This window comes from Muscardinus avellanarius (genome assembly GCF_963383645.1).
Source record: "Muscardinus avellanarius genome assembly, chromosome: 16".
Taxonomy (NCBI): Eukaryota; Metazoa; Chordata; class Mammalia; order Rodentia; family Gliridae; genus Muscardinus; species Muscardinus avellanarius.
The window spans coordinates 33,620,083-33,646,867 of NC_137802.1; the positions used below are offsets into that span (position 1 = coordinate 33,620,083).

Here is a 26,785-nt window from a genome sequence, read left to right on the forward strand (position 1 = left end):
GCACAGGCACATTAGTAATTAATATCTTGGAGGATAAGCAGCTTGCCAAGGCCAGCCAGCAAGGAGGCAGTGAGTGGGGACCGAACCCAGGCCCAGCCCTGTCACACAGTCACGCAGGACTCCAAAGGGAGGATTAGAGGTCTGAGGGGCGGTTAGGGATGGGTCATCTCAGCTGCCCTGTCCCCCCACCAAGCAAGCCTCCTGGGCCCTCAGGAGAAGCAGAACAGGGATGGCTTCCTGGGCGGCAGCTGCCTCCCCAGGCACAAAGCCCACTCTGCACATCTGGAGCAGGGGCCTGGGAGTGAGGGGTGAGGGGCACTGTGCTCAGGGCTGGGCAGGGAAGTTAGAACTTTCTGGAGCACCTCCCCCAGCAGGATGAGCTGGGGACCACCTGGGAGGTGTTAATGAAACGGGGAAGCTGTGGAAAGACCCGGGAGTGACTCCAATCTGACACCTCCGCCCAGCCCTGCAGTAATGAGCTGGGACCTGCTCTTCTCTTCAGAGAGGGGTGGGGGTAGCCCTCGGCATCTCCAGGGCTCAGAAGCCTCCGCCCGCAGCGCAGTGAAAAGCTTGTTTATTGAGCACCTACTGTGCCCCAGGCACTGAAGCCCACAGGCCAGGATTCCATGATGCTGCCGGGGGAGTCCAGGAGGAAAGAGGTCCGAAGGGGATCCAGAGGAGCCAGCCCCACGACTGCAGAGAGAGCTTTTTTTCTGTATATTCTGTTTTATCCCTGCCCCTCCCCCGGCACTGGGGATGGAACCCAGGGGCATTCAACCCCCCCAGCTACACACACACACACACACACACACACACACACACACACGCGCGCGCGCCTGCCCTGTGGGGTTTTTTTTTTTTTTTTTTTTTTTTTTGGTGGTACTGGGGATGGAACCCTTCTACCTTCTACCTCTGGGCTACACAACCAGACCTATTTTCTATTTTATTTGGAAACAGGGTCTCTTAAGCCAGTGCGGCTGGCTTCAAACCTGGGTGATCCTCCTGTCTCTGCCTCCCAAGCAAGGGGATTACAAGCGTGCACCACCACGCCCAGCCCCCCGCCCTATTTTTTATTCTTTATTTTTTTATTCTTTTTCTTCTTTATTTTTTATTCAGGTCTGAGTTGCAAAGGGCCTCATCAAGTAGCTGGGGCTGTCCACAAACCGTGATCCTCCTGTCTCAGCCTCCCAAATGCTGAGATTACAGGCATGGGCCACCACCACACCCAGCAGGAACTGAGTTTTAATCAGGTGAAGTAACTGGATTATAGAGTCAACACCAGGACCCAGGACCATCAGATTCAGAAGTGTGTGTTCTTGAGCTCCTGGTATCGCCCCTGGCCAGGACTCCACCCAGGGAGCCTCGTCTCTGTGGCCCTGGGGCTGGAGCCTAGATGGTGGAAAAGGTGACCTGTCCCAGTGTGTCCTCAAAGGATTGGGAAGACGGAAGGATGGGCTCCCAGCCCTGAGCCTCGCTGGTCTCCTGTCTGCTTCCCAAGTGTGCCGGGGTGGGGGGGGCAGCTTAGCTCTGCCAGAGAGGGCTTTTGGCTGGGGAAGCCAGAAGTGGGGTTCCTGGGAAGACCTTGGCTGTAGGAAGGAGGGGCTGCACAGCCCCGAGTGGAGTCCTGTGTTTGTAAACATCATTAATCAGGGATTAGCAGATGGGCATGCTAATTGCACCTGTGGAAGTGAGAGACCTTGAGGTTGATTAAATTTACAAACTGTGGGGACCCCTGGTGCTTGGCCCCAGGAATGAGGGAGGGAGCCTAAACTGAGGACCCCAGGCTGGGGGAGGGAGGTTTGATAATTTTGTCTCCTGCCAAAAAAGGTTCCAGTTTAGAGCTGGGCTCCAAAGGCCTGGCTTTCATCCCCTGCTTTGAGAATATCAAATCAGCCACCAATTCTGGGTTCTTCCAGCTCCTGGCCAGGGCGGGAGGGAGCTGGCCAAGGAGTTCCTGCAGATGCTCTTTTGACCCCCTCTCCTTCCCCCAGGTGAATCAGGGTATCAAAATTTAAAGGGGCCAACCGAGCCATGGCAGCGGATGTGGTGGCGCACGCTTGTGATCCCCGCGCTTGGGAGGTGGAGACAGGAGGATCGCGCAGGTTCGAAGCCAGCCTTGCTGGTTTAAGAGACCCTGTTTCCAAATAAAAATATAAAAAAATATATATATCTGGGAGTGTAGCCTGGAGGTAGAAGGGTTCCATCCCCAGTACCACCACCAAAAAAAAAAAAAAAAAAAGGGGGGGCCCTAGGACCAAAGGGGAAACTGAGACCAGATTGGCAGAATAGTGTACCGGTTCCCTGACCTGATCTCCAACATGCCTTAGGGGCTGGAAGGAACAGCTACCTTTGTCTAGGTGGGGCTGGGGGCTTTTTAATGGATCTTTTAATCCATATTACAATCCTTTGAAGTGGGCAGTATTTATTTATTGTGGTCCTGGGGATTGAACCCAGGGCATTCTACTTCCAAGCTATACCCCCAGCCCTATTTATTATTTTAGTTTGAAACGATCTATGTTGCTGAGGCTGGCCTCAAACTTGTGATCCTCCTGCCCCAGCCTCCCAAGTACTGGGATTACAGGCATGCACCATGGTGTCTATTGCTACCTGTGTCTACTTTATAGATAGTGAAGACTGAGGGTCCCAATTTATAGTACTGGATATCGAACCCAGGGCCATTCAACCTCTGAGTTACACCTCTAGCCCTATTTTTAAAATATTTATTTTGAAACAGGGTCTCCCTAGGTTGATGAAAGTCTCACTATTTGTTGAGGCTGTCCTCGAACCTGCAATTGAGGCTTCCAATTGAAGGGATGTGTCCACGTTTATACTACCTACAAGTCACACCATTGGGATGCAACACAAGTACTGAACAGCTAGCATCCTAGCCAGACCCGGCGGTGTGCTCCTATAGTCCCGTTACTTGGGAGGCTAAGACAGGGTGATAGTTTCAAGGACAGCCTCAGCAAGCAGTGAAACTGTCATCAACCCACGAGACCATGTCTCAAAATAAAAATAAAAAAATACAGCAGGAAGGGGTATCTCAGAGGTGGAATGCCCCTGGGTTCAATCCCCAGTTCCACAAATAGATACATAAATAAAAATGGCCAGCATCCTGCTCTGAACCGCTGCTGTGACTCCACCCCAACCATCTTCTGGGTTCCAAGCTGGGCTTGATCCCAGAGAGCAGAGTTGGATTCTGTCCCCAACATGGAGCACTGGGCACCGACATCCTTACTCATCAGCCTGTTAGTTGGGGTTCTACAGTGAAACCGAATGAAGTGTGTGTGTGTGTGTGTGTGTGTGTGTGTGTGTGTACATGTATTATAAGGAGCTGGCTCATGTAGGAAGGGCAAGTCCCGAGATCTGCAGGGAAAGTGAGAAAGCCTGAGATGAGGTGAGCCAATGGCGGGGTTGAGCCAGAGTCTGCCCTGAGAACCAGGAGAGCCTGCGGCAGGGCTCTCCTCCACAACTCAGCGGGCTCAAAAACCAGATGTTTCTGCTGGCTGTGGGGGTGGGAAGCACTCCTCTTCCTGGGGATGGCTGGCCTTTTGTTCTGTCCAGGTTCTGTCCTGCCCTCCTCACCCTCCTCCGGGATGACTCTCTGCTTTACTAATTGTAATGAATCTTTTTTTTTTTTTTTTTTTTTTTTGGTGGTACTAGGCATGGAACCCAGGGGCTTTCTACCTCTGGGATACACTCCAAGACTATTTGGAAACAGGGTCTCACTAAGTTGCTGTGAGCCTCACTAAGTAGCTGAGGAGGCTGGCTTTGAACCTGCATGATCCCCCTGTCTCAGCTACCTAAGTACTGGGATTACAAACCTGAGCCACCAGGCCCAGCCAGTCTACAGATTTAAATGTCAATTCCTTTCAGCCGGGTGGCGCAGGCTTGTAATCCCCATGCTTGGGAGGCTGAGACAGGAGGATCGCACAGGTTCTAAGCCAGCCTCAGCTACTTAGTGAGGCTCTCAGCAACTTAGTGAGACCCTGTTTCCAAATAAAATATAAAAAAGGTCTGGGAGTATAGCCCGGAGGTAGGAAAGCCCCTGGGTTCCACCCCCAGTACCACACACACACACACACACACACACACAAAAAAAAAAAATATATATATATATATATATATATATATAATATATATATATCCCTTTCACAAACACCTTCCTCAAAACACCCAGAATGCCGGGCGTGGTGGCGCACGCTTGTAATCCCCGCGCTTAGAGACAGGAGGATAGTGCAGGTTCGAAGCCAGTCGCGTGCGCTGGCTTAGGAGACCCTGTTTCCAAATAAAAATGTAAAAATAGGTTTGGGAGTGTAGCCCGGAGGTAGAAGGGCTTCCAGGAACCCCAGTACCACCAAAAAAAAAAAAAAAAAAAAAAAAAAAAAAACACCCAGAATGCTTGACCCAATATCTGGGTAGCCCATGACCCAGTCAAGTTGACAGAACATTAAGCATCATGTCAAGGTATGCGCTGGTCCTGAGGTGCACAGTCTTGTTCCTGTACTGGAGACTGAACCAGGGATTAGCAGATGGGTGTGCTAACTGCACCTGTGGAAAGAAGGATACTGCTCTTTTAATATATTTATTTTATTTTATTTTTGGTGGTACTGGGGTTCCTGGAAGCCCTTCTACCTCCGGGCTACACTCCCAGACCTATTTTTACATTTTTATTTGGAAACAGGGTCTCCTAAGCCAGTGCGCGGGGCTGGCCTTGAACCTGCACGATCCTCCTGTCTCTACCTCCCAAGCGTGGGGATTACAAGCGTGCGCCACCACACCCGGCAATATATTTCTTTTTTAAACAGTCTCACTAGTACTTGTCCTCTTTCTGGAGAGGAAAAACTTTAAAGTGATCTTAGATCTTAGGCCTTTTTGTTTTCTGCAGGACTAGGGATTGAACCCAGGTACATTCTACACCCCCCCAGCCCGACATTTTATTCTTTACTTTGAAACAGGGCCTCACTAAGTAGCTGAAGCTGGCCGTGAACGTATGATCCTCCTGTCTCAGCCTCCCAAGTCCTAGGATTACAACTGTGCACCACCATGCCCAGTTTCTTAGGCCCTTTTCAAGCAAATTCAATTTTTTAAAAAATTTTGCAGTACTGGGGATGGAACCCAGGGGCATTCTACCTCTGAGCTACACCCCCTGCCCTATTTTTTATTCTTCATTTTTAAACAGGGTCTCACTGAGTTGCAAAGGCCCTTACTGAGTAGCTGAGGCTGTCCGCGAACCACGATCCTCCTGTCTCAGCCTCCCGGATGCTGGGATTACAGGCGTGCGTCACCACGCCCGGCTTAAATTTAGTTCTAAATCAGTATTGCCATTATAAATCCAAGATGTACCCATCCCTGATGAAGTCCAGAGAAGAGCAGTACTATTTTTAAGAGGTACTATTTATTGAGCAGCTACTAAAGAGGAGGCACCAAGTTCTCGTTGCTCTTCACACCCTTCCAGGAACCCAGAAAGGTAAGACAGGCCCCCTTTCAGCGAGGAGTGAACTGCACCTCTCAGGAGTGGAGGGAACTTGCCCGAGTCACACTGTGATCAGGATTACAATTTAGTGGGTGCTGCTCTCCCAACACACGCTCCAGAGCAGGGTTCTCAAGAGGGGACGATGGGGCAAGTTTGGTTTCCTAACGGCCGGGAGGGCAGTGCTACTGGTATCCAGCGGTTAGAAGCCAGAATTGTTGCTAAATATCCTATAATGCTCAGCACAGCTCTCACGGCAAAGAATCAATTGTCTGAGCCGATGGTGGTGGTACAGACCTGTAATCCCAGTAGCTGGGAGGCAGAGACAGGGGCACTGCAGGCTCTGCAACCTAGTAGGAGTCTCAGCAACCTAGCAAGACCCTGTTTTAGAATAAAAAAGAAAGCCAGGTGTGGTGGAGCACACTTGGAATCCCAGTACTTAGGAGACTGAGACAAGAGGATTGCAGGTTCGCGGCCAGCCTTGGCTACCTAGTAGGACCTTGTTTCAAAATAAAGAATAAAAAATCTGGCCGTAGATGTAACTTGGAGGTAGAATGCCCCTGGGTTCTATCCCTGGTGCCACAAAATACATAAATAAAATAAAAACCACTGGGGGTGTAGCTTGGAGGTAGAATGGCCCTAGGCAGTACCCCCACCCCCGTCCCCAAGCACACACAGATATCGATGATCTAGAGATTGCAAAATGCTGCTCTTATGGATCTCCGCCATGGCTGTGCACGCGAGCCAGCCGGGAGCTCTAGCATTCCGATGCTCAGGTTACCTACACACACACACTGGCTGCCTCAGTTGCTCTGGCGGCAGCCCTGGGCTTCCTTAAAGCTGGCCTGGTAGCTCCAATGTGCAGCCGAGACCAGATCCACCGATCGGCATCACTTGGGCTGTGGCTCCTGCTCTGCCTGCGGATACCTTGACAAAGGAATGCCAAGCCAATATGGGTTGCCCAATGATCAGCGGTCCTCTCCTCACACCCCAGACGCAAATGCCAGGAGGGCTTTGGTCCATTGGTTCCTTCCACTACCATGGACAGGCTGAGAGGTCAGCGGTGCTGGTGGTGGGAGGCGGGGCTGCCCGCTGACTTTCCTTGTCTCTTGTGGGGCTGCCACCAGGTGGCTGCAAAACCTGTGCAAAAACCATGGCCCAAAGAGCAAGGTCGCCACCTGGTGGAGGAACTGGGTAGACTACCCCCTCGGCTGAGTGCCTCCAGGATACCAGGTAATGTTTTATTTGATTCTGACAATAACCCAGGAAGGTAGGTGCAGACCAAGGCCCCTAAGGATGAAGATCTGTACCTCTCATACTGAACCCAGGGGCATTTTTATTTTACCTCTGAGCTACACCCTTTTTATTTATTGTTATTTTTATTTTTTTTGCAGGTCTGGGGATGGAACCCAGAGGCATTTGACCTCTGAGCTACACCCCCTGCCCTATTTTTTATTCTTTATTTTGAAACCGGGTCTCACTGAGTTGCAGAGGGCCTCACTAAGTAGCTGAGGCTGTCTGCGAACCACGATCCTCCAGGTCTCAGCCTCCCGAATGCTGGGATTACAAGCGTGCGCCACCACGCCTGGCTCCTTTTTATATTTTGAAACAGGGTCTTACTAGGTTGCTGAGGTGGCCTCGAACTGCAATCCTACCATCTCGGCCTCTCAAGTACTGGGATTATAGGTCTGCTCCACCACACCAGCTGGCCTGAATCCCTTCTATGTCCAGATTTCCACTTGGCTTACAGGGCAGGCCTGGGAAGACAGACACCCTCCATCCTATTCCACCCCAGAAATTGTTTTTGTGGTGCTGGGGAGTGAACCCAGAACCTTGTACATGCTGGGCAAGTGCCACGCCGCTGTGCTACGTGCCCAGCCCCCATCCCAGAAATCAACAAACTACATCTCCAACCGCAAGTCCAACACCAAAAAGGAAACTGAACTTCCTCTGGTCTCCACGGCAAAGTCCTCTCCTCTCTGGAGTTCAACTGCTGTGGTCCACAGACAGAGGCTCAGGTCACCTCCGGCAGGGACTCCAGCACCTCGGAGCCCGGGAATGCGCTTGCGACGGCCCCCACATGGCATATCCGGCTGCCCGCATCAGCCTCGGTTTTCCCTCTCTTTTTCTGATCCTGAAGGCAGTACTGGGTCCCAGGCCACTCTGAATCCTTCAGCCGTAGCCGAGGGTGCTTGAGGGTCTTCCTCTTTCGTCTCCTTTACAGGGCAAACCTTCCTCTGGCTGCAAATGGAATGAAGAAGAATTCCTGCACAGACAGACGACGAGGGGAGGAGAGAGACAAAAGAGGAAAGACCATGGGTGAAGCCCTGGGTCATGCCAGGGACTTTCTTACTGCCTCTCAAAAGGAAACACATTCCAGATTCTGCAAATTAGGCCATGACACTTTTAAAGACTGAATAGCAGCCCAGTGTGGTGGCACCTGCCTGTGTGCCACCTGTGTGCCTGCCTGTGTGGAGGCTGAGACAGGAGGATCACGCAGGTTCGACCTTAGCTACTTAATAAGGCTCTCAGTAACTTAGTGAGACCCTGTTTCTAAATAAAATATAAAATAGGTCTGGGTGTATAGCCCAGAGGTAGAAAGCCCCCTGGGTTCTATCCCCAACACCACAAAAAATTAATTAATAATTAATTTTAATTATTTTAAGTAAATGTTAATTAATTTTAATTAATTATTAATTAAAGCCGGGCATGGTAGCGCACGCTTGTAATCCCAGCATTTGGGAGGCTGAGACCGTAGGTCCGCGGACAGCCTCAGCTACTTAGTGAGGCTCTCCGCAACTTAGACCCTGTTTCAAAATAAAGAATAAAAATAGGGCAGGGGGTGTGGCTCGGAGGTCAAATGCCACTGGGTTCCATCCCCAGACCCACACACCAAAAACCCAATTTTTTAATAATTGTTTTTTAATAATTAAAATTTAAAAACAAATAGCCAGGTATGGTGGCCCACTCTTGTAATCCCCACGCTTGGGAGGCTGAGACAGGAGGATCATGCAGGTTTGAAGTCAGCCTCAGCTGGTTTAAGAGACTCTGTTTCCAAATAAAATATAAAATAGGTCTGAGAGTGTAGACCAGAGGTAAAAGGCCCCTGGGTTCCACCCCCCCCAAAAAAAAACCAAATAGATAAATAGATATAAAAATGTCTGGGAGTATAACTCAGAGAGAGAATGCCCCTGGGTTCAATCCCCAGTGTCAGTATCACACACACACAAAAAAACCCTGAGTAGCCAGTTTAGAATGAATTTCAGCCACAAATGGGTTGAGAGGTCAGCCATGCCTGTGTGGTTGGAGAGCAGTGACTCACCTGTAGCCACAGACACATTCAAAGACTCGAATCCAGGAGGCAGCTGGCGCCCGGGCAGGATGGTGAGGAGAAGCTGGCAGGAGGCCAGCACCTCCTGCGACAGGCCGGAGCCCTCGCTCCCTGCGGGGACAGGGCAGGGGTTAGAAGCCCCAGCTGGACAACAAATGCTCAGGAAAGCAGGGGCATCTACCTACCCAGCACGAGGAGAGTCGGCCGGTCCCAGAGGAACTCCAAGCAATTAGTGATGGGGATCCCGGACGACTGTGAGGTCCCAGGCCCTGGGGAGCCCACTGTGCCCACCACAAGCCAGCCCTGCTGGGCTTTGGTCTGAAAGAGGAAAGAAGACACCAAGTTTTAGCTCATCAAATCATAAAAGCCCAGGCCAAAAAGGGGGGCAGCCTCGCCCACGAGGGTATTCACTGACAGAGCCTTTCAGTTCAGTCGGTAGTTACTTGGCAACTCGGCCTGGCCAGGCTGTTCTAGGCATGAGGCCCCAAGCAAAATAAAACAGACCGAAATCCCAGCCTTGTGGAAGGGTGGTCGGGAAGGCCTATCTGAGGTGGCCTGCAAGTGCAGGTGGCTGGGGGTCTGCAGGTGCAAAGGCCCTGCTTACCTGGGATGTGTGAGACGGGGTGCGGTGGCCTTGGGGAGGGAGCTGCCAAAGAGACCACAATGGCCACAAAGCCAGGACCTTAAAAACCACTGGAAGGACTCTGGCTTTTACTCTGAGGAATGTGAAGACTTGGAAAGGTTTGAGCAGAGAAGTAACATGATCTGACATCTTTTTTTTTCTTCTTCTCTTGTGGTGCTGGGGGATGGGACCCAGGGGCATTTTACCTCTGAGCTATACCCCCTGCCCTATTTTTTTTTTTAATTATTCTTTATTTTGAAACAGGGCCTCACTGAGTTGCGGAGAGCATCACTAAGTAGCTGAGGCTGGCTGTGAACCCACGGTCCTCCTGTTTCAGCCTTCCAAGGGATTACAAACGTGCACCCCCACCCCCAGCCATTTTAAAAATTTTTAATACTTATGCCGGGCGTGGTGGTACATGCTTGTAATCCCAGCACTTGGGAGGCTGAACAGGAGGATTGCACGCGTTCAGAGGTAGAAAGCCTCTGGGGTCCACCCCCAGTACCACCAAAAAATAAAAAAATAAAAAATAAATAAAATTTTAAATATTTAATTATTTATTTATTTGCAGCAGGGGCATTCTACACCCCCAGTCCTACGTGTGTGTGTGTGTGTGTGTGTGTGTGTGTGTGTGTGTGGTGTTGGGGATAGAACCCAGAAGCTTTCTACCTTTGTGCTACACTCTCAGACCTATTTTCTATTTTATTTGAAAACAGGGCCTCACTGAGTTGCTGAAAGCCTAAGTAGCTGAGGCTGGCTTCGAACCTGTGCGATCCTCCTGTCTCGGCCTCCCAAGCGTGGGGATTACACGCGTACGCCACCACGCCCAGCTCCTGGCTGAGGCTGAGGCTGTCCAGGAACTGCGATTCTCCAATCTCAGCCTCCTCCCGAATGCCGGGATTACAAGCATGTGCCACCACATCCAGCTTATTTTTTTTCGTTTTGAAAAGGGTCTCACAGCCGGAAGTGGTGGCACTTGCTTGTAATCCCAGCATTCGGGAGGCTGAGATAGGAGGAATGCAGTTCGTGGACAGCCTCAGTTACTTGTTGAGGCCCTTTGCAACTCAGTGAGACCCTGTTTCAAAAAATAAAGAATGAAAAATAGGGCTGGGGGTGAGGCTTAGAGGTCGAATGCCTCTGGGTTCTATCCCCAGTAATGCAGAAAATAAAAATTTAATAAGCCGAGTGTGGTGGTACACACCCGTAATCCCAGTACTTGAGAATACCTCTGGGTTCAATTCCCAGTAACTAACACACACACACACACACACACACACACACACACACACACACAGAGTAATATTTAAGCTGGGTGTGGTGGTGCATATTTGTAATCCCAGTATCTGGGAGGCTGAGACAGGAGGATTGCAAGTTCAAAGCTAGATTCAGCTACTTTAATTGAGGCCCTCTGCAATTTAGTGAGAACTTGTTTCAAATAATAAAGAATAAAATAAAAATAGGGCTGGGTATAGCTTGGAGACATAATGCCCCTGGGCTCAATTCCCAGCACCACAAAATAATAATAGTAATTAATATTATTAATATAATAATAATTTAACAATATTATTTAAATAGCCAGGCATGGCGGTGCATGTTTGTAATACCAGTTACTTACTTGGAAGGCTCACACAAAGAATATGATCCCAGGTTCTCAGCCTCAGAAACCTAGTGAGGTCCTCTGAAAATAAGATATAAAATAGGGTAGGGGTACAGTTCAGAGGTAGAATGCCCCTGGAGTCAATCCCCAGTACCCACACACGCAAATATATGTTGAAATGGTAATATTTGAATATATGGGTAAAATAAACTGAGGCTGCCTGTGAACCGCAATCCTCCTGTCTCAGCCTCCTGAATGCTGGGATTACGAGCATGCGCACGTCTGGCTGTGGCTGGCATTTTTGGGGGAAAGGGAATTGAACACAAGGGCCTTCTACGTCTTAGCTACACCCCCAGCCTATTTATTTATTTATTTATTTATTTATTTATTTATTTAATTATTTAATTATTTATTTATTTATTTATTTTGGTGGTACTGGGGATGGAACCCAGGGACCTTATACTTCTGGGCTACACTCCCAGACCTATATTTTTTATATATTTGGAAACAGGGTCTCTTAAACCAGCCGAGACTGGCTTCAAACCTGCGCGATTCTGTTTCAGCCTCCCAAGCGCGGGGATTACAAGCGTGCGCCACCACGTCCAGCCTATTTTTTTTTATTCTGAAACAGGGTCTTAGTAAGTTTCTGAGACTGGCCACCTGTGATCCTCCTGGCTCTGCCTCCCAAGTGCTGGGATTACAGGTGTGCGGCACCACACGACTGGCCTTACATTTTTATTGGACAGCGGTGTTCTAGACCCCGTCTAGACCCCATCCCCGAGCCCTCTTCAAGGCAATTTCTCACCACCCTGACTAGGAGTAGGGGCAGAGATCTGCCAAATATAGGGCCATAGTGCCCCCTTGTGTCCAGCAAGAGAAACAGCTGAAGACAGCCGCGCCGCCGTAAAAGGGGCTTCCTAAAGTTTGCCCCTTCTACGCCCGGCTTGTAATCCCAGCACTTGGGAGGCTGAGACAGGAGGATCGCACAGGTTCAAAAAAAAAAAAAAAAAAAAAAGTTTGCCCCTTCTTACACACCAAAGGTATGCAGGTGTCTGGTACCAAGTTCCTTTCAAGCTGCGCCCTTACTCCAGGAGCCCTGGTCTCCTGCTCGTCAGCGGAACCACAGCATTACTGAAGACCTAACAATAAAACTGAAGTAGACTTACAAGAAAGGGCAGAGGCCATGGCCTGGAGGAGGAGTTGAGTTTGTTTATTTATTTATTTATTTATTTATTTATTTATTTATTTGTGGTACTGGGGGTGGAACCCGGAGGCTTTCTATCTCCGGGCTATACTCCCAGACCCATTCTATATTTTATTTGGAAACAGAGTCTCACTGAGTTGCTGAGAGCCTCACTAAGTAGCTGAGGCTGGCTTCGAACCTGTGTGATCCTCCTGTCTCAGCCTCCCAAGCACGGGGATTACAAGCGTGCGCCACCACGCCCGGCTTGGAGGAGTTGAGTTTAAAAAAAAAAAAAAAGAAAGAAAGAAGCCAGGAAGTCTTTAACTTCAGGTAGGGTTTCATTTGTGGTAAAACTCTGGGACCCTTCCTGTCTGAGTGGGATTTAGGAGGCCGTAGGAAGCGGCGGCGACAAGCTCCCTTCTCTGGCGGCCCCTCCTCCGCTGTGGGCCGGCTGCCCTTGGGAAGGCTGAGCCAGGCGCATTCCTGCTCCTTCCCCTCTCGGTCCCCATTACCTGTAAAAATCCGGGGACATCACCAGTGGAGAACACGTCCATCACCTCCAGAGCCCCCGCGCTGGCCTTGCTGACTACTGGAGTGAGTGGGCAGCTGCAAAGATTCCCCAGGCCCCCTTTAGGCCGGGCAGTCTCTTGCCGGGCGCCCCACCGCCCCCGGAATGCCAAGGGTTTGGGGTGACAGTTGTGGCGGGGGGGGGTGGGTCTGGCTGCGGGATCCGTCACCCAAAGGCAAGGCCAAGGGGCTTAGGAACGGGGCAGCCCCTTCAAGCTGGGCACATGGTGGATAAGGGGCGTCCGTGCCTTTTTCTCAGGCTGGTGACGACTGTGTCCACTCCGAGGAAGTGAGCGGAGCGCAGCACAGCCCCAAGGTTCCGGGGGTCCTGGATGCCCTCGAGGACGAGCCACAGCTGCTGGGGGTCGTCGCCCGGGCTCTCCTCCCCGGCCTCGGGGCAGGGCCGGGGCCGCAGCGGGCTCACCTCCATGCAGACGCCCTGGTGCACCCGGTGGTGGCACAGGGCGTCCAGCTGCCGCCGCCTGGGCCGCAGGACCGGAATGTCCCGCGCCTCGGCCGCGCGGAGCAGCTCGGCCCGACCGCCCTGCAGGCCAGCCCTGCCGGCCTGGAGCAGGAGCCGGGTCACGCGGCGGCGGGAGGCGCGCAGCGCCAGGAGACACGGGGCCAGGCCGAACAGCAGCTCCGGCCGCGGGGCCGGCGCCAGGTCGTCCAGCCGCAGGCGACTCAGCTCCTCCCCACCAGGGCGCTCCCCGCGCGCCGCCCGGGAGAGAGGCCGGGCGACCGGGCGGCCCGAGCACCGCCGGACCGCGCCCAGCACGCGCGCGCCCAGCCCCATGGCGCCGAGGACCCCGCCACCCCTGCGCTGGCACTGCCCCGGCCGCAGGGCTCCCCGCTTCCGGGCTCCCGCGGCCCCGCCCCGCGCATGCGCGGCCCCGGGTCGCCTCACAGCGCCCCCTGCCGGGACGGCCGAGCGGCAGCCCCAGGCGCGGCTGAGCTGACCCCACCCCTGGCTGCATCCTGGGGCCGAGCCGGGTGGGTGGTGGGGGGCAGGAGGGCAAGGCGCATTCACCCACGCGATTGGTTGGCCTTCCTGTTCAACTAGTCATCCTTGGTGCTTCCCTCCCCACATCCAGACACATCCCATCTGGGATAAGATCCTCGGAGTTAGATCCTCATCACCAGTCAGCAGGACTCCAACCATTTCCCATCCCTGGGCCAGCTGATTCTCTTCCGGAGTGATAGCTCCAATTTGTTGTCCAAGTTGACAAGATGTAGCCTTTGGCCCGCTGGTAATGGCTGGACTCTTCTGCACAGTGCTCAGATCCCACGAGACACCTTTCGGCCTCTCCTTGCTCAGAATGGCCTTGAACTCCTGGTCCTCTGCCTCAGCCTCCTGTATGTTCATTCAGCCCAGCTTGCTCCTGCACTAAGCACACACTACGCACAGGCCTCCCAACCCTGTTTGCCTTCTCTTCGTCTTTGGCAAACTTCATTTTTCTTTTTCTTTTTTTGTGGTACTGGAGGTGGAACCCAGGGGCTTTCTACCTCCAGGCTATACTCCCAGCCCTATTTTATACTTTATTTGGAAACGGTCTCACTAAGTTGCTGAGAGCCTCACTAAATAGCTGAAGCTGGCTTTGAACCTGCGCGATCCTCCTCTCTCTGCCTCCCAAGCGCGGGGATTACAAGCGTGCGCCACCACACCCAGAACTCCTCTTCATTTTTAAGATCCAACCCAGCCCTCTCCTGCTCCCCAAGATAGCCTGTACTCTAGAAGTGATGCCCCAAACCCACCCACCTCCCCACTCACCTTGGACCACAAAGAAAAGAGAATTGAAAGACACTCTTGAAGCCCCGATAGGTTGGTTGTGATTCTCCCTTTTTAATTGTCACAGTGAAATCGACTGCGAGTCAGAACCCAGGGTTCTGCTGCCATAGAGTGGAGTGATAACCCCACTGAGGGCCGAGGAGCCAGGACTGGGCTGGAGATCTGGGGGTGGGAGGCAGTGGGGCAGAGAGAGAAGGCAGCTGGAGCCCCAGGGAGCCATTCAGACAAGGCAAAGGCCTCTCTCAGCCACCCCCAACCCTGAGCTGGGGTGCAAGAAGATGGGAAGCCCCCCTCTGGCCATGTCTCCTTTCCCAGGTCAAAGGAAGGAGACCAGACAAAGGCCATGGAGCTCAAGAAGGGGACCCAGGACGAGTGCTCTCCCTAGCCCATTTGTGACATCGCAATGCAAATAATTTGACAAGATGATATAAAAAACTTCAAATTTTGTAGCCCTTGGTGGGGGTGAGGGCAGAAAGTAGGATCCAGAGGTCCAGAAATCAACACCTAAAATCCAGAGGCAGGAACCAAGCCAGGGGCAGGGAGGGAAGGAGCTCCCCGGGACACTAGGTCACCTGCTCCGTGGGCCTCATCTGGATGTCTCCAATCTGTGGAAGGCACAGAGCTTGAGGCAGCCAGGACACTCCCCACCCCTGAAGCCTCCCTGAACCCCTCCTCTGCTGGCAACCGGGCTCCTCCAGGGCTACATAGCCAAGGCACTCACCTGGACGTGAGGGGGGCTGCTGAGGACGTAGACGACAGCCTCAGCCACATCCTCAGGTTTGAGACACTGGGGGCACCAGGGAAGCGGGGTGAGACAAGGGCAGGGGAGCCAGCCTCCTTCCCGTTGCTGAGGTCCCCTCCAGCACGCGTGTCCCCACCCCGACCCTCCAGGAGGGGTGGCAGTCAGATGGGTGGAAACTGACGACTGAAGTTCCCTGCACCTCCACCTGGGGCCTGAGCACCTTCACCACGCCCAGGAGGAGGCCCCACCTTTATGTGTTCATAGGTGGCAGCTGCTTTCTCAGGGTCCTTGTCATGGAGTTTGAAGGCGAACTGTGTCTCCACCAAGCCTGGAGAGATGCACTGGGCCAAGAGAGAGAGGGCCTGCTCAGGGGCCGAGCATCGCCTGGCCTGGAGGAAGTTGGGAGCAAAGGACAAAAGCCCCAGGGCCCCAACTTCACAGTGATGGCAACCTCCCCAAAGCTGCCACTGGCGATGATCACGTTCCCGGCCCCGTCAAAGTATTTGTAAAGGCAAACACTTTACAAAATCGTGTTCCTAACACCTCACAACCAGGTAGCTATCCTCAGTTCCTTTTACAAATGACAAGCCTGAGGCTTAGAGAGGTTCAGGGGTTTGCCCAGGATAACGCAGCCTTCCAGGGAAGAGCCCAGAGCCCCGGTGTCCGGCCACTGTGTGCCTGGCTTCCCACAGCCCTGCTCCCCCTGGTCTCTCTCCATCATGTTCCCCAAGCCAGCCCCCTCCCACCTTAAAGTCTAAGCCTGGTGGTCAGCTCCTGGTCAGTGAAGTGAGGAACCTCGAGGGCCAAGTAAAGCCATGCAAGGCACGGTAGAGCCGGGGGGCGCCGGCCGGCAGTGGGTGGGAGGGCCTGTGCCCCCAGCCCGCCAGGGCCAGGCCACAGCCTCACCGTGGCTCGGATGTGGGTCTGGGCCTCCAGGAGCTCTTGCCTCAGTCCCTCTGTCAGCGCAGTGACGGCGTACTTGGTCGCACTATAGAAATGGGTCACAGACTGTGGTAGGACTCGGTGGCCAGACATGCTGGGTGGAAGGAGGGAAGGGGAGAGGGGAGAGTGAAGCGCCACAGAAGCAGCCGGTACCCCTGCCCTCCGACCAGCCTCAATACCCAGAGGCCCACAGGGAGCCTCTGAAGGGGAATCCTGGTGGCCATCCTGCAACCCGCTGAATCCTCTTCTGTTGTGTAAGCAGCTCCTGAAACCACCTCTGTCCCAAACCTGCCCCTTTGCTGGCCCCAAACACATGGTCATGCAGGATGGCAGCAGCCTCACCATTTTTATATATGTGGTCACTGATATGGCTCTACTGAAAGATCTCTGGGGACAGGCAGAGGCCAAGTTTCCCTTCAGCCTGAGAATCCCCATGGCTGAGCCCATGCAAGCTTTCTTTAGGACACCAGGGGCATTTGTCGCTGGGCCTAAAGATTGGTGATACTCAGTCCCAGGAATGTTCCCAGGCTGTTTGCAGAGAGGAGGTATGATTACCCCTCCCAGCCAACCAAGGACTGGTGCTTGAAGCTATTGTTTTTCTCACCAAAATTACACCATCTGGGTATTAAACGGGGCTTGAATCCCTATTTTACCGCCAAGGAAACAGAAATCGTCAGAGGTCAAGTGAGCGGCAGCAGGTCCCAACCCGGAGGCCTCACCTGTTGATGTTAATGATGTGGCCGTCGTCCACACCCCGCTCCTTCATGGACTGGTAGGCTTCCCGGGTGCAGATGCTGAGGGCCAGCACATTCACCTGCGGACCAGGGGGGGCAATGGGGTGTCCCCAGCTTGTGCTCACCTGTGCACTGGGGCGTTAGGGTGTCATGGCATTCCAAAATGTCCAGGTCCTCCCAGAGACCGACGACAATCAAGGGCACCCTGTATTCTTTGCAGGTACCCTCTGCCAAAGCTACCCTCCTTCAATAGGAACAGAAGTCCCCCAAACCTGCCAGGAGACTTTCTTGGCCATATCCTCTGCAAACCATAGGAACTCTGCCATAGGGAATCATTTATTTATTTCCTTCCTTTCATCCATACTGGGGATGGAATGCAGGGACATTATACCACTGAGCTATATCCCAATCCCTGTTTATTTTTTTATCTTAAGACAGTATCTTGGTAAGTTACCTAGGCTGGCCTCAAAGTTGAGACTCTCCTGCCTCAGCCTGGAAGTACAGGTATGTGCCAAGGTGTCCAGCTGGGGGTCACTTCCTTTTCTTCCCCAAATATCATTTTCTTCCCCAATCATCTCAGGGATAGTGTCCTTGAGCCTGCTCCTTCCCTAACAGACCGAAAACCTTCCTAAAAAGGCTTCACATCTCTCTCCTCTAGCATAGACCCACCCTCTCCCACCTTCCACAGCTGCCTGTTCCCTTCTCATCCCTCCCCAAGACTCTAAGTGTGGAGGAGGAGGCCCACCCTCCCTGCCTTTTATACCAGCCTTTAACCTATAACCTACATCCTTAAGAGGGTGGGGACACTGCCACTCCCGTTCTGTCTGCAGAGGTGACCCCAAGTCCCCACCCTTCATAGCACTGAAGCCAGAGCTGGTCCTGCTCCACCCCTTAGCCTCACCCAGAAGGACAAGCAGAGATAAAGCTCTTAGCAGGCCATGGCAGGCAGATGATTCTCCTTATCAGGTGCCAGAGCCAGGCGTCAGCGTAGAACACCCTTAGCGTGGCTGCTGCTTGGCAGCACAGGGCCACCGGCCTGGCTTCTCATTGCTTAGCAGTGTGGGCCCCTGTAAGGAAATGTTCTAGTCTCAGGCCAGGGGAGGGGAGCAGAGGCTTCCCAGGATGATCCTAATAGACTTAGCTAATGTCAAGCTTCACCGGAACTTAGGTCCCCAGTGTTTGTCTTGTTTGGTTTTCTCTGTTCTTATTCTGGTACTGGGGATTGAACCTCTGAGCTAGAACACCAACTCTCTTTTTTTCTTTTTTTTTTTTTTTTTTGTGGTACTGGGGGTGGAACCCAGGGGCTTTTCTACCTCCGGGCTACACTCCCAGACCTATTTTATACTTTTATTTGGAAACAGGGTCTCACTAAGTTGCTGAGAGCCTCACTAAGTACCTGAGGCTAAGCCGGGCGTGGTGGCGCACGCTTGTAATCCCCGGCTTGGGAGGCGGAGACAGGAGGATCGCGCAGGTTCGAAGCCAGCCGTGCTGGCGTAAGAGACCCTGTTTCAAAAATATAAAATAGGTCTGGGAGTGTAGCCCGGAGGAAGAAGGGCTTCCAGGAACCCCAGTACCACCAAAAAAAAAAAAAAAAAAAGTACCTGAGGCTGGCTTCTAACCTATGCGATCCGCCTGTCTCAGCCTCCCAAGCAATGGGGATTACAAGCGTGCTCCACCACACCTGGCTCTCAACTCTATTTTTTTTTAAATAGGGTCTTGCTAGGTTGCTGAGGCTGTCCTCAAACCTGGGGTCCTTCTGTCTCGCCCCTCCAAGTACTGGGATTAGAGGCATGTGCCACCCCGTCTGGCTAGTCTCTGGTTTTACAGGTAGGCAAGCTGAGGTGCAGGTTTAGAGACACACTTGCTGCAGTTTAGGGCCATGACCATGACCCCAAGAAGACTCTCTGAGGACAGGCTTTGTTTTCCTGTTCACTGCTTCATTTCCCTGCCAGATGTGAAAAGAACTGTGGGGGAAAGAAGCCTCCCATGTAGACAGGCTTTCAACTTCCTGGAATGCTTTCACACCCGAATGTCACTCCATAATGGAGCCTGGAAACTGAAAACACACACCCCGAAGTCTGTGAGGGCCTGAACATGACTTCAAAATATTTTAGCTGGAGCCGGGAATGGTGGCACACACCTGTACTCCTAGTACTTGGGTGGCTGAGACAGGAGGATCACAGGTTCTAGGAGAGCTTCAGTAAGTAGTGAGACTCTCACCAACCTAGCAAGACCCTGTTTCAAAACAGAAATTAAAAAATAGGGCTGGGGTGTAGCTCAGAGATAGAATGCTCCTGGGTTCCATCCCAAGTACCAATAAATAAATAAATAAATAAATAAATAAATAAATAAATTATAATAAAAAATGAGAGGAGACCCTGTTTTAAAATAAAAAACAATAATCCGGGTGTGGTGGCGCATGCTTGTAATCCCTGCGCATGGGAGGCTGAGACAGGAGGATCTCACAGGTTTGAAACCAGCCTCAGCTACTTAGTGAGGCTCTCAGCAACTTAGTGAGACCGTTTCCAAATAAAATACAAAATGGGTCTGGGAGTATAGCCCGGAGGTAGAAAGCCTCTGGGTTCCACCCCCAGTACCACCAATAAATAAATAAATAAATAAAATATTTTAAATACCTTTCCAAGCCGGGCGTGGTGGCACACACTTGTAATCCCAGCATTCGGGAGGCTGAGACCAGACAGCCTCAGCTACTTAGTGAGACCTCTGCAACTCAGTAAGACCCGGTTTCAAAACAAAGAATAAAAAATAGGGCAGGAGGTGTAGGTTGGAGGTCAAATGCCCCTGGGTTCCATCCCCAGACCCGCAAAAAAAAAAAAAAAAATAAATAAATAAATAAATAAATAAATAAATAAATACCTTTCCAAGCCGGGTATGGTGCTTGGGTAAGCACATGCTTATAATCCCAGTACTTGGGAGGCTGAGACAGGAGGACTGTGGTTCACGGCCAGCCTCAGCTACTTAGTGAGGCCTTTTTCAAAATAAAGAATTTTTTAAAAAGGGGCTGGGGGTATAGCTCAGAGATATAATGCTCCTGGGTTCCATCCCCAGTACCACACATACACACACACACACACACACACACACACACACACACACACAAGTTAAATACCTTTCCAACATGTATTAATTCATTCAACAATTATCTGTTGGGAGTTTGTAGCTGGAGCTATACCAAAGAACAGAACAGACTAAAGTCCTTGCTCTCACAGACCTGACAGTTTAGTGGACTGAGCGAGGTGGGGTATCACAACGAAAACACAGACTCCACTTCTCTCAAAGAAGCCACACTGCCTTAGAGTGACTGTGCCAAAAGTGAGTGGCGGCCACGCCTTCCATGGGCACATGCTCGCCACACGCTGCTCCCTGTGCCTGACCAGCCTTTATTTACTACCTGGCTCCAGGGGACTTTTTGATGACACAGGTGTGTCCATCCCAACTAGAACATGGCAAAGCTGAAGTGCAGCGATATTAATTAGCCTGCCTGAAGTCACACAGTTACTGGAGGGGTAGAGGAGAACTCTTGTCTCTTTGATCCTTTTCTTCCCATGAGACCATGTTCCCAAGCACCCAGCACGGTGCTGACCCTTGGGGGACATTTAATAAATAGCAGTTCTCTCCCCTACCAATCTTTCTTCTACCATGAGGAATGCAGTCTAGACTTTAAGAATTCTCTCTAGGGGCTCCAAGGAAAGGAGAGCTAAAAAGATATGTGCATTGATCTGCTTCCTACCCTTCTAGTAGGAGAAGCAGCAAAGGGAGAGCTGAGATGCCCCGGTGAGAGCCAAAGCGGTCCCTCCTCGTGGTTGTCCCACCCAGCGTCCCTTAGGCCGGCAGACCTGCTCCAGCTCTCCTCCCACCCCCACAGGCCGCAGCCTTACATTGAACATGTCCTTCCAGCCGCTGGTGCTGCCCGAGAGCAGGGTGTCAGGCCGGGCCAGGCCAGCATTGTTGATGCAGATGTCCACACCGCTGTGCTGAGAGCGGATGGCCGAGAACATGGAGAGGATGTCCTCCTCATTTGACAGGTCACATCTGTAGGGGATCAAAGTCCCGGGGTAGCCTGCACTCTTACATTCAGCAGCCAGCTCCTATGAAACCCAACAGGGGTCTAACTGGGGTGAGCTGCTCATTCCCATGCCCCACCCAGAGCCAGCCCCACTCCATCACACTCCAGAGCGCTCTCCTACACTGTGTGGTGGGCCACACAGATGTTGGGACTCCCATCCCCAAACCTTGCATTCTTTGGTCAAAGTCCAGCGGGTGAGTGAGGGAAAGGCCCAGGAGGATAATGGGGAACCCCGCACATAAACTCAAGCCTTCAGTTCTGAGGGGGCAGGGATCCTGGGATGGAGGGAGATCTCTTTTCTGCCTCTTCCCCACAGAACACCTCCTCTGTCCACAGGTAGGAGTAGGGAGCACCTCTTGTCCCCCTTCACGCTTCTTCCACTGAGCTGGCTACTCCAGGGGCTCAATTTTTCCTCCTCCTGGTGTCAATCAACCCATCCCTGAAAGGCTCATTTCTGAACCAGCAGCCTACTCTAAGGTTGTTCTCCCTGGCACCTTTCTGCGTGTGTGTGTGTGTGTGTGTGTGTGTGTGTGTGTGTGAGAGAGAGAGAGAGAGAGAGAGTGTGAGTGTGTGTGTGTGTGTGTGTGTGTGTGTGTGTGTGTGTGTCTGGAGATGGAACCTTGGAACATTCTATTTTTGAGCCATACTCCTAGCCCTATTTTTATTTATTTATTTATTTATTTATTTATTTATTTATTTATTATCAGTACTGGGGATTAAACCCAGGGGCATTCTACCTCTGAGCCACACTCCCTTTTTTAGCTTTATTTTTCTTTCTTCTTTTTTTTGGTACTGGGGATGGAACCCAGCGGATTCTACCTCCAAGCGACACCCTTAGCCCTATTTTTTATTCTTTATTTGAAAACAGGGTCTCACTGACTTGCAAAAGGCCTCACTAAAGGTGCTGAGGCTGTCTTCGAACCTGTGCAATCCTCCTGTCTCAGCCTCCCAAATGCTGGGATTACAAGTGTGTGCCACCACCCCCAGCTTTTATGCTTTATTTTGAAACAGGGTATCATGTTGCAGAGGACCTCACTAAGTAGCTGAGGCTGACCACAAACCTGTAATCTTCCTGTCCCAGCCTCCTAAGTACTGGAATTACAACCACCACTCCTGGCTTCCTATTTTATTTTTAAACAGTGTCTCGCTAGGTTGCTGAGGGCCTCACTAAATTGCTAAAGCTGGTCTCAAACTTTCAATCCTCCAGTCTCAGCCTCCCAAGTACTGGGATTACAGGCGTGTGCCTGGCTTCTCTGGTGCTTTTCAATGGAGCCCAATAGCCCATCTCCCCCCACCCCCTTTCCTCCTTCTAGAAAAGGTCAGGACAGATTTCTTCTTTCTCTAACCCCTGGTGTGCCACCCTCCACCCTAAATTTCCCTGGAGACTGAGGTAAGTCAGGTGGCAGGTGACACTGTGCACCCTCTATGTATCTCCAGAGAAAAGACCTGAGAAAGCAGAGCCACTGAGAGATGGCTATGGGGGGAGCTGACACTCAGAAGCAGGAAGGAAACAGGCTGCATGGCCTTGGAGGTCAGGCACCGGGCACTTGAAGCTTGTGAAGGTGACTGTGTCCGGCAGGGGGGGGGGGAGGGAGTGCAGGGTGCCCAGAGGAAAGCCAGTTGGCCAGCTGCCCTGGCCTCCAGCCCCTTCTTCCTCCTGAACCAAGCCAGGAATAAAGGACTGCATCAGATGACTGAGGAAATTCTTTTCACTTTAACTTTCCTGCTTTTTTCTTTTTTAGTATTACTGAAGACTGAACCCAGAGGCATTCTACCTCCAAGCCACACCCCCACACCCCTATTTTTCCTTTGAAACCAGGTTCCACTAAGTTGCTGAGGGGCTCCCGAATTTGTTGAAGCTGGTCTTGAACCTGTGTCCTCCTGTCTCAGCCTCGCAAATACTGGAATTACAGGCATGTACCACCAACCGCTTTAACTTTCTGTGAGTTCAAAAGATGTATTCCTCCAGGACTCAGAAGTTCCCTCCACCCAGTTCTACTACTCAGGACCACCTTGGAAAATAGGCCCCTCTCTGTAGAATGCCAGAACCCTGTCTTTGCTTTAATATCAATGAATGAATCCATCAATAAAAGTAGACAGTGGACAGGAAGCCAGGAGTTCTCCCCTCCCAAGCGTGTAGGTTAACCCTCGGATCTGAGGAGTGGAGGTGCTCTTCAGGAAAGCTCCCACCCCCACCACTCCCTCAGTTCTGGGCCGAACATTCAAAACCTCTAGCTCCTCCAGCTCATCTGATCAGCCAGCCCTCTACCTGGTGTGGTGGGGTTGGGGATCACACTTACCCTAGCAACAACTTCATCCTTACTCCTCCAGACCCACAGTCCCCACCACCAGGACGGAGGGTTGAGGATGTCTCTCCTTCACTGCCTTCTACCTGTGCCAGCTGAACCATCTCCCTCACCTACCCCCCAAAAAGATTTGAAATCATGGAAATTCCTCACAGCAGGGGACTTCTCCCATCGTGAGTCATCCCAGGGCTGAGTAAATCAGCCAGGAGATCCCCTTTCCTGGCTAGCTTGGGATCAGGGAGTGGAAGACAAGAGTGGTGCCACGTGGCACACAACCTGTAACCTCAGTACTTGGGAGGCTGACAGGAGGACTGCAGGTTCAAGGACAGCCTCAGTCACTTACCAAGGCTCTCGGCAACTTAGTGAGGCTCTGTTTCCAAATAAAAAATTAAAATACTGCTAAGGGTATAGCTCAAAGGTAGGAAGAGAAGGAAAGAAAGAAAGAAAAAGAAAGAGGAAAGAAAAAAAAGAAAAAAAAAGATGAGTGACTTCAGAATTAGGAAATCTAGCTGCCTAATCATTGGCCTGATCTGATTTTCTGGGTCCCAAGGCAGGCTGGGCCCTGAGGGCCCAGTGCAGAAGAAAGGGAGGGACAGAGGAGAGCAGAGAGGGCAGAGCCCTGTGACCTTAGGATTATCTGGGAGGGTATAAAACATACCTTTGGTCACCAGGGAAAGGAACAGCAGTCCTTTTTCCTACACACCTTTCCCTCTGTCCCCACCCAAAGCCTCCTTATTCTCTCTACCTTAGGACTTTGAGCTATAATGGAAATAGAGCCCTGTAACTAGCATTGATCCATGCCCTGAGAGCAGCGTTGCCAGAGCAAATTCAAAGATAACTTACAATGGCAATTTCTCTTGTCACCTTCCTCCTTACCCCACAATAGCCAACTTCATGTCTTATTTCTCTGGAGCTCTTTGCTTATAACCCTGGGAGTTCCCAAACCCATATTAAGAGAAAAGCCAAGAGACAGGAGGATCGCAGGTTCAAGGCCAGACTGAATAATTCAGTGAGGCCCTCAGCAACTTAGTGAGAATCTTTTTCAAAAATAAAAAATAGAGCCGGGCGTGGTGGAGCACATTTGTAATCCCAGCATTCGGGAGGCTGAGACCTGAGGATCACAGTTCGCGGACAGCCTCAGCTACTTAGTGAGACCCTCTGCAACACAGTAAGACCAGGTTTCAAAATAAAGAATAAAAAAATAGGGCAGAGGGTGTAGCTCGGAAGTCGAATTCCCCTGGGTTCCATCCCCAGACCCGCAAAAAAAATAAAAAATAAAAATAAAAATAAATAAATAAATAAATAAATAAAATAGGGCTGGGGGTGTAGCTCAGAGGCAGATGCCCCTGGGTTCAACCCTCTAATACCAAAGAGACAGACACAGATACCAGGAGTTCCCCTGGATCTACACTGCCCTTTGTCCTCAGGTTTTACATATTCCACAACCTATTTCGTCTATTCAGTGCCACATAAGAAAATGAATAGGAGGAAAATCTGCCAGTAAATATTCCATTCATCCCTTATGCCCATTTGGTATGATTTAACTCAGATTTGGGAGGTGGAGGTGCTCTTCAGAAAAGCTCCCAGCTGGGCGTGGGAGCAAGCTTAAAATCCCAGCATTCGGGAGGCTGAGACAGGAGGATGGAGGTTCAGGGACAGTCTCAGCTGCTACTTAGTGAGGCCCTTTGCAATGCAGAGAGACCCTGTTTCAAAATAAAGAATACAAAATAGGGATGGGGTGTAACTTGGAGGTAGAATGCCCTCTGGGTTTCATCCCCAGTACCACCAAAAAAAGAAGAAGAAGAAAAAAAAAAAAAAGACAAGAAAAAGAAAAGCTCCTACCCCAATCCCTCCTGGGCCAAATACTAAAAATCTCAGCCCGGCTTGGTACCACACGGCTGTAATCTTGTAGTCTCAGTACTTGGGAGGCTGAGACAGGAGGATCACGGGTCTGAGGAGAGCCTCGGCATGTAGTGAGATTCATCAAACCTAGCGAGCCGGTTTCCAAATAAAAATAAAATTAGGCTGGCGGCATAGCTCGGAGATAGAAGAGCTCGGGGTTCAATCCTCAGTACCAAAAAAGTTAAAATAAAAATAAAAACCTCTTAATTCCTGCTCATTTGATTGGCAAGCACTTTGCCTGGAGTGGTGGGCGAGGTCTGAGAACCAGATGAAGCCAACCTAGCCACGAAGGCTAGATAGCCGGATTTTCTTCTCCCTGGCAGCCTAGCTAGCTCCTGATCTCTGGCTTTCCCCCTTTCCTCAATATTCTGGGGTAGGATAGGGGGTGAGATGCCAAGAATCAGATATGTCAGGGGCTGTCAGTAGTAAAGGGCTCCTTAAAAGACCAGACTTAGAGCAAAGGTGCCCTAAGGGATCCAAGAGGCCTTACTGGGCACCCACCTCTCTTGCCCTAAGCCTTCAGCGCCCGCGAGGGGTGGCAGGCCAGCGAGGGCAGGGCACAGCCCGGCTCCCGCCAGCCCCCTGCCCGCAGGGGACCCCGCGGGAACGTCCTCCAGCGCGTCCCCACCCCGCCCGGCCTCACCTCGATGTTGCCCACAGTGCGGGCGCAGCCCACCACCTTCAGCCCCTGCTGGACCAAGGCCCGGGCCACCGCGGCGCCGATGCCCCCCGAGGCTCCGGTCACCAGGGCCAGCCGGTTTCGCCACCGCTCCATGCCGGCCCTGGCCATGGTCCCCAGCCGCCTGCCCACCTCGCTCGGCGAGCTGGGCACTGGGATCCCGGAGCCTCGTCGCTCCTCGGTCAATGGGCCGGCCCCGGGGGCCAACCTGCTGGGCTTCGAGCCGCGCTTTGGCCCGCCCCCGGGCTGGCCGGCCTCTGGCCGCGGCTCCGCCCTCCCGTCTTCGGCGCCCGGCCACATCCCGCGGAGGCCGCCGCCCGCCGGCCCCGCCCCGCCCCCTCGACCCCGCCCTTCCGGTACAGTCCCCGCCCCTTCCGGGCCCAGCTCTTCCCGCCCTCGCCCCGCCCCCTCGGCCGGGAACCGTAGGGCCTGCGCCGCGGCGGCTCGGGCGCGTCCTCCAGCTCGGTCCGAGGCGCAGAGCTGCCCTGACTCCTGCGTCTTCCTCCTCGCTCCTGACCCCGAAGGCGGGGGTGAAGAATTTGAGCGCCTAAGGTGACCCCAACGCCCTCCCTGTGACCGACGGGAAGGATTCGGTCTGGAAAAGGAGTGTCCCCACCATCTACTTTGGGTGACCTTGGGCAGGGCTATTATTCACCCGGACTCCTTAGCTTTATAGCCAAAGACAATAGATGGTTGACAATCGAAACCTCCAAGTACGGGAGTACTGCGGGAATTTGTCCCTGATGACCCTATTGTCTCAAACTTCTCCCCTTACCCCGTTTGTAGTAAATTTATCACGATGTATACCGAAGACTACACAGCAAGAATCAA

At 52.1% G+C, this 26,785-nt stretch overlaps 2 protein-coding genes across 2 annotated transcripts in view; both read right to left on the reverse strand.

The window, feature by feature from the left end:
- MRM1 (mitochondrial rRNA methyltransferase 1) overlaps nt 1-13,569 on the reverse strand; it is a gene marked incomplete at both ends in the record, with an annotated part of 50,836 nt that extends 37,267 nt beyond the window's left edge. The window contains 6 exons of the mRNA XM_080714025.1: nt 6,513-6,613; nt 7,621-7,739; nt 8,796-8,915; nt 8,990-9,122; nt 12,719-12,812; nt 13,022-13,569. Coding sequence (XP_080570151.1) covers nt 6,513-6,613; nt 7,621-7,739; nt 8,796-8,915; nt 8,990-9,122; nt 12,719-12,812; nt 13,022-13,569 — 1,115 coding nt within the window. The remainder of the gene's footprint in view (nt 1-6,512; nt 6,614-7,620; nt 7,740-8,795; nt 8,916-8,989; nt 9,123-12,718; nt 12,813-13,021) is intronic.
- A 1,556-nt stretch (nt 13,570-15,125) lies between these two features.
- DHRS11 (dehydrogenase/reductase 11) lies at nt 15,126-26,086 on the reverse strand (the record flags this gene model as incomplete). The annotated part of the gene is made up of 7 exons (XM_080713401.1): nt 25,919-26,086; nt 20,880-21,089; nt 16,966-17,060; nt 16,211-16,340; nt 15,553-15,645; nt 15,284-15,349; nt 15,126-15,167 (listed from the first exon to the last, which is right to left on the reverse strand). The coding sequence occupies exons 1-7, from the start codon at nt 26,063-26,065 to the stop codon at nt 15,126-15,128; spliced, it is 783 nt and encodes a 260-aa protein (XP_080569527.1). The 5' UTR covers nt 26,066-26,086.
- Nucleotides 26,087-26,785: the final 699 nt, after the last annotated feature.